This window comes from Danio rerio, chromosome 16, assembly GCF_052040795.2.
Source record: "Danio rerio strain M-AB ecotype USA chromosome 16, GRCz13ab, whole genome shotgun sequence".
NCBI classification, from domain to species: domain Eukaryota; kingdom Metazoa; phylum Chordata; class Actinopteri; order Cypriniformes; family Danionidae; genus Danio; species Danio rerio.
Genome location: NC_141036.1, coordinates 61132501 through 61139816, shown reverse-complemented (window position 1 = coordinate 61139816; position 7316 = coordinate 61132501). Strand labels below are relative to the sequence as shown.

Sequence of the window (7316 nt, the reverse complement as noted above, 5' to 3'; positions counted from 1 at the left end):
TCTTTTCATCCTGATGATCCCTCCGTTCCAGCTCGTATCTCAGCCTGCCTGTTGGATATTTCACACTGGATGAAAGATCATCATCTTCAGCTGAACCTCGCAAAAACGGAAATGCTTGTAGTTTCTGCCAACCCGACTCTACACCATAACTTTTCAATCCAGATGGATGGGGCAACCATTACTGCATCCAAAATGGTGAAAAGCCTTGGAGTAACGATTGATGACCAACTAAACTTCTCTGACCACATCTCTAGAACTGCTCGATCGTGCAGATTTGCACTCTATAACATCAGAAAGATCCGACCCTTCTTATCTGAACATGCAGCTCAACTCCTTGTTCAAGCTCTTGTTCTCTCCAAACTGGATTACTGCAACTCTCTACTAGCTGGGCTTCAGCTAACTCTATCAAGCCTCTTCAACTGCTCCAGAATGCAGCAGCACGGGTTGTCTTCAATGAACCTAAACGAGCACATGTCACTCCGCTGCTAGTCCGTTTGCACTGGCTGCCAGTTGCTGCTCGCATCAAATTCAAAACTCTGATGTTTGCCTACAAAGTGACTTCTGGCCTAGCACCTTCTTATCTGCACTCACTTCTGCAGATGTATGTGCCCTCCAGAAACTTGCGTTCTGTGAATGAACGTCGCCTCGTGGTTCCATCCCAAAGAGGGAAAAAATCACTTTCGCGAACGCTCACGCTCAATCTGCCCAGTTGGTGGAATGAACTCCCTAACTGCATCAGAACAGCAGAGTCACTCGCTATTTTCAAGAAACGACTAAAAACTCAACTATTTAGTCTCCACTTCACTTCCTAATCTGCAATTGCCTCTTTGAATATCACACTAATTGTACAAAAAAAAAAAAAAAAAAAAAAACTACTAACACTTCCCTTCTTAGACTTTACAGACCTGAAACTTGCCTTTAGTACTTATTCATTGTTGCTCTTAGTTGTGTAAATTGCTTCCTTGTCCTCATTTGTAAGTCGCTTTGGATAAAAGCGTCTGCTAAATGACTAAATGTAAAATGTAAATGTCGAAGCTTTCCAAATCAGAGCTGGATGAGGACCCCTGCTGGTGAAAGTACGGTGCTGCAAAAATGTCAAGCGTTCAACTGACCCACTCACATCTTTAGTAATACAACAACATTAATATAAAGTAATTACTCAGTTACTGTAGTTTATAATCAGTAGACTTTAGTGTGCTTTAAAAGCTTTTTACTGTAATTTACCATGGTATGTTAGCTGAATTACTGGTGTGTGGAAGCAGAGTAGAGCTTTTAAACGGATGTAATCGTCACCTCATCCTTCACTTTACACTTTACTAACCCACTGCGAGATCCATCATTTCTTTGATGCATGCTGCAAAGCCTTGACACACAACATCACACCACCATTTGACTGAAGTGACTGAACTGAAACACTCTGAACATTTCAACATTTCCAGGGTTAAGAATACATGGCAATATACAATACCCCGAACCCATATGTGTCTTCATCCTCACTGCTTCTCCAGTCTAAGGATATTTCAGATTAGGGTTACACACACACACACACACACACACACACACACACACACACATAAGCACGCACCCGTCATCTCTGTGAGTTGGTTTCAGATCTGCATGTTCATGTTGAAGCAGCAGGAGATGGATCTCGCTTTGTATCAGTGTGGACTTATCAACAGTACTGATGGACAGATGTAGTAGATAACTCATGTAGATTTGTTTATAACATGCCAATCCGCTTGTTAAGTGTGACGTCACGCGAAGCGGCTTCCGGGTCCAAGCGCTCTATTCAACTGAATGGGGAGACTCATGAAATGGTAATAATAAACATTTACAAAGCGATTTAATCCTTTAAAAAATCACGATCGCAATATATATGTCCGTGCCTAATATCCGATGGCCAGAAAGTCATTCATTTTTTATAAATTGTTAATTTTTTGGTATTTGTTATGCAGCAAGCCCAGAGATTGTTGTGTACACTATGATTTTATATAAAACTTAACTTTAATGTGTGATAGGAATAAAACGTGATCATAAACGAATGATTTCTCCACTCGAATGAATGGCGGTTTGGACCCGGAAACAGTATTCCATACGTCACCACTTAACAAGCGGATACGCGACAAACCCATCCAGCGCGTTTCCTCACAAATGCACTCGGCGCATTTCCTCCAGCAGGACAGCAGATGGCGCTGTGGGTCAATTCATGTCATTCTCCTGGGGAAAGCCTGAAAGCAGCTCTACCTGCAGCTGAACACAATGTGAACAGAAGACTTCACTGAATATGGCTCGCATTTTAAAGGTTTTCACACCATGAACTCTGCTATAAATAAAAAATAAAAGTATGTTTGACATGAATGTAAAAGGGCAGTGTGAGGCTGCTAAAGACACATGCTTTGATAATATCACTTCCCTCTTTTCTTCTGTCGGTGTAGATTTAATCACTAAAACACCATTACCCATTCACTCGTTTTCTTTTTAGCATAGTCCCTTTATTTATTAGAGGTCACAACAGTGGAATGAACCGCCAACTATTGTAGCATATGCTTTACACAGCAGATGCCCTTCCAGCTGCAACCCATCACTGGAAAACGCACACTCATACACACACACACACACACACACAAAGGTCAGTGTAGTTGATCAGTTCCCCTATAGCGCATGTGTTTGGACTGTGGGGGAAACCGGACCACCCGGAGGAAACCCACACCAACACGGGGAGAACATGCAAACTCCACACAGAAACACCAACTGACTCAGCTGTGGCCTTTATGCTGAGGCCACAGTGCAAACCACTGTATCACCATGACGCCATCATCACCCAGAATATTCAAAATATGATGACATGACACATGATTAAAAAAATATTAAGACTTTAAAAATCCCACATGCATGCGAGAAAATCTGCCTGGACTGCATTTATTTATGAAATGTGATTTATATTTGTAACACACAACGCGCTTTACAAAAAGTGCACATTATTACTACATTACAGTCAAAATCATAAGAGTGAAGGAGATGTGCATTAGACAGAGTATAACATACAGCCTGCAGTTAAACAGTATGCAGTGTCCTGCCATAAAGGAGATGTGTAGAAGACATGTTCAGTCAAGAGTGTGTGTGTGTGTGTGTTGTCCTCGTCACAGGTGATGGATCTGATCAATATATATGTGTGTGTGTGTGTGTGTGTGTGTGTGTGTGTACAAACGCAATACAAACGTACTGGAGAATGTAGAGCACAACAGATCAGGGGCCTGTTTCAGTAAGGAGGTTCAAACAACTCAGAGTTTAAATTTGAACTCTGAGTTGATTTACCGAGAGATTAAAAACTCAGAGTTTTCGGTTTCAGAACAGCTGATCTGAGTTGGGTCAATCAACTTCGAGTAGACCAACTCAGAGTTAAGCGCGCACACCGTGACTTTAAAAAGGCATTATCAATGGAGCGCAGACATTACGAGTGACTATGGCAATATCTTATAAAAGAGATCAGCATTTCTTTCTCCAGCTGAACTTGATGTTCTCATGCAAAGTTATAGCAAATATGAGCGTATATATTTGAAAAGAAGCAACCATCAGTGAAGAAGAGACAGTTAGCGTGGGAAAACAGCTGCTCAAGTTAATGCCTAATTTCACTTTTTAAGTATTTAAATATTTAAGTATAATAAAATAAGTAATGTAATTTGTGACGTTTATATTTTTTTTCTAAACTTTTTTATACATTTATTAGTTTTAAATGATTTAACAGTGCACTTGTGTGTCTGCCTTTTTTATTGATCAAGTGATAGAGGTTAATATAACATTTAGAAGGTAAGCAGTACTAAAAATAATTTTTAGAAAGAATAATAATCCCATTAATCTAGTTACAGTGCATGTCGAAGGTGAATTTAATTTAATTATTTATTAAAAAAGGATAAGTCATTCTAGTACAGTTCTTCTGTGTGTGACTAAAATGTAGGCAATAGCTATGTTTCCATCCAAATATATTACATAAATTTATGTGCAAAACTGGCATATTGCATAAAAGATACGAATAAAATTCCATCCAACGAGTCAAAGAGAAAAAAATCGTCACTTCCTGATTAAACTGGCACCAAATATCAACAGTAAAAACAGAATTTACTGTGGTAGAAGAAGCTGCGTCAATTAATTCTTTATTTAGCCTAATTAATGTACTTGCGCCTCGATGTCAGAAGACAATGCTGAAACACAATGAACACGTGGGGGCGTCTGAAGCCATGAGACGCGGAGACTCTTGACACGCACCAGACGTTCGGAGGTAATAATAATATACACTAATACTGAAACAGTTAAGGCATTTTAGAATGACTAAAACAATATTTAAGACATGTTACAGTGTGCTCAGCTTGCTGGTTTGTCCATTTACACACATTTTCATTATCATATGATCATGATCTTTTTTTTAATGTACTTACTGTAATTTGTTTAGTAAAAGTGTTTCCATCGTAGTTTATGCACACATTTTCTATCGAATAAAAGTTTATCCTACTCAGTTATGCGCGTTTTTTTATGCATATTTTAAAAAGTTATGTGCATCATGACATTTCTATCAATCATTTTTATGCACGTATCCAAAATGAGCATAAAAATAGGTGTGTGGAAATGTAAGGCTAAGGCGAGAAATGCCGCTTCATCTTTAAAAAAGGGGAGGAGACAGACAGAAACTCTGAGTTTAGAGAATAAAACCTGCTTCTGACCAGGTTAGATTCACAGAGTAAGTTACCACAGTAACTGACTCTGAGTTAAAGTTACCTTTCTTTCAGAAACAGGCTTGACTTACCCTGCTTTCTCGAGTTTAACAAACCTGCCATTTTGAAACGGAAAACCCAGAGTTTCTCTCATTTCAGGGTTAAAATACTCTGAGTTTTCAGTTAACCTCCTTTCTGAAACAGGCCCCAGATCCATCACCTGTGACGAGGACAACACACACACTTCAGCAATTCACACACACACTTGACTGAACATGTATGATACACATCACCTTAATGGAAGGACATTTAAGAATATATAAACTGACTGCAATAACACGTCACTGGCGTGAGCAGGACATTACTCCATTATTAGCTGAGCTGTGTTCTGTGCTCTTTAATTCAGACATGACTATAAACTGTATAATGAAGATGAACACATGAATACAGCAGGATTCATCCCTCAGCTGAGCTCCTGTTACTGAAGATTGATGGATCGAGCCCGTAACACACGATTAGAACAACACAAGATGCAGAAATCTCCAGAACTGACAGTAAAGCGAACAGGACAGGAAAGACTACAGACTTTACCAAAGTACAAACACAACATCCTTACACACTCCCCAACGGGCCGATTCTGGATCTTTATAAACAGCAGCAGCTTAAAGAGAATCAGCAGTGAACATCATCAAAACTACAGCAAAGATCTATCGCTAGACGAGCTGAGACGCGGCTGCATAAACGCTTTCATTTCCATCTGGTTAATGGTCACAACATTAGCATTAGTGAAGACTACTCTCTATTTCCAGTGTTTTTGGCATACAGGTACAGCAGAAATCCTCAGTCTGTGCTCTGAGATTGTGGAGAGCCGGTGTTCGATGTTCATGGTGGTACAGTACTGCAGTCTGCCTCCGGGCAGCACAACAACAGGAGGCGGAGCTTAATCCATTTAGATGCAGAGTTCACCCGGACATCTCATTGGCTGTTGGTGAAGTGGGCGGAGCCTTTGGCTTGTCACCTTTAGACGTGGACCTGGAAAAGCAAAACCAGTAAATGAGAAGACGAAGCAGCTCAATCAACTGCAGAAGGTGGAAACAGTCAAACCCTGAGCCTAACGCATCCGAGCTTATATTAGCATTAGCACACTCTGACTGATAATCAGGGCTGACAATGCTTTGCCCATATTTAAACTGGTTTCCAGTCTGATTCACCTATAAATGGCGAGCACTGCTGCTCACAGGCCTGGAGGCTGGACGACTGATCGACTCTATTCTATATAAACAGCAGTGAGGCATTAATAATCAAGTGTCAAGTGCTAAACACAACACCCCAGCACGATCAGTGGTGTAATCTCTCTGACTGTCTGGTAAATCCTGTTCCTCCTCAGTCTCGATCTGTCAACAGGACCTGCAGCTTTGAACAAGATCCACAATCTGAAATGACTGCAAGGGTTACTATATTCACTTTATTCTACTGGTGAATGTCAATACTGTCGAACTCATTCCTTATAAAACTCATCTCCACAAGCTAAATCAGCAGGTCTCTCGGGATCTAGAGACGGCTGATAACATGGCAGTGATGAGGGCTCTGCTAGAGTGTGTTCAGTGAGAATGGACAGGAGCCCGTGCTGGTGTTGCTCTGGTCAGGCCACATCTGTATGATATTGTAATAAACGCACCGGCTGCTGATCCGGCTGGAGGCGTCTGCTCGGCTGTGTCTGTCGGTGTCGGAGGAGGCAGCGGTGTGGTCGAGGCTGGCTGCGGGAGGGGGGGCACAGCTGGCAGGAGTGCCCGTACTGGTGCCCATGGACTTGGACAGCACCTTCAGCCGGAGCGAGGAGCGGCTCTGCTGCGGGCGGCTGTTGTGCTTCAGGAAGAACTCGCAGGACTCCTGCAGGACCCGCCGGCTCTCGCTGACCGCACTGAAACACAACTATAATCACTCTACACAATCCTGCGGTGTGTGTGTGTGTGTGTGTGAAGGGAAACTCACTCACTCTTTCTTGTGCGCCCGCCTGCAGAAGGATGCCCACCGGCTGCAGGTCTTTCTGCTGCTGACCCAGAACACCGCCGGGATGCCCACCGCCAGCGTCATCAGGTACTTCAGGAGGAAGAGTGAGAGTCCGGGATGCTGCACGCCACCCTGCACACACACACACACACGCACGCACCCACACACACACACGCACACACACACACACACGCACGCACGCACGCACCCACGCACGCACGCACCCACGCACCCACGCACGCACGCACCCACCCACACACCCACACACCCACCCACACACCCACGCACGCACGCACGCACGCACGCACGCACGCACGCACGCACACACACACACACACACACGTCAGACTGGTGCAAGTGCCACTGACCTGAAGACAGTTAACACACTCACGCTGCTGGTGCGGGCGCAGGGGATGCTGAACTCCTGGCAGTGCCGGTTGACCCAGCTGCTCTCCCAGACGCGGCGCTGGGTCATCTCGTACAGGTAACAGCCCAGCAGCAGCAGCAGCGGCAGCAGGTACAGGCCGCTGAACACCCCGATGCGGATCATGAACCTCTTCAGCTTCTGCTGGTTGAGCTGGTCGTGCTGGATCACCTGCC

The 7316-nt window shown here is 43.4% G+C and overlaps 1 protein-coding gene across 6 annotated transcripts in view; it reads right to left on the bottom strand.

The window, feature by feature from the left end:
* Nucleotides 1–2893: 2893 nt before the first annotated feature.
* Nucleotides 2894–7316, bottom strand: part of fzd6 (frizzled class receptor 6) — a 25293-nt gene continuing 20870 nt past the window's right edge. Inside the window, exons 4-9 of one of the 6 annotated variants that reach the window (XR_015510319.1) lie at nucleotides 7108–7316; nucleotides 6703–6848; nucleotides 6385–6627; nucleotides 4995–5738; nucleotides 3205–3254; nucleotides 2904–3136 (exon numbers count right to left, since the gene is read on the bottom strand). The exon at nucleotides 7108–7316 is cut by the window's right edge and continues 794 nt beyond it. Coding sequence is in view for 2 of the 6 variants with exons in the window: in NM_200561.4 (NP_956855.2) it covers nucleotides 5669–5738; nucleotides 6385–6627; nucleotides 6703–6848; nucleotides 7108–7316 (668 nt within the window). In the remaining 4 variants the exon portion in view is untranslated. 6 annotated transcript variants of the gene reach the window in all.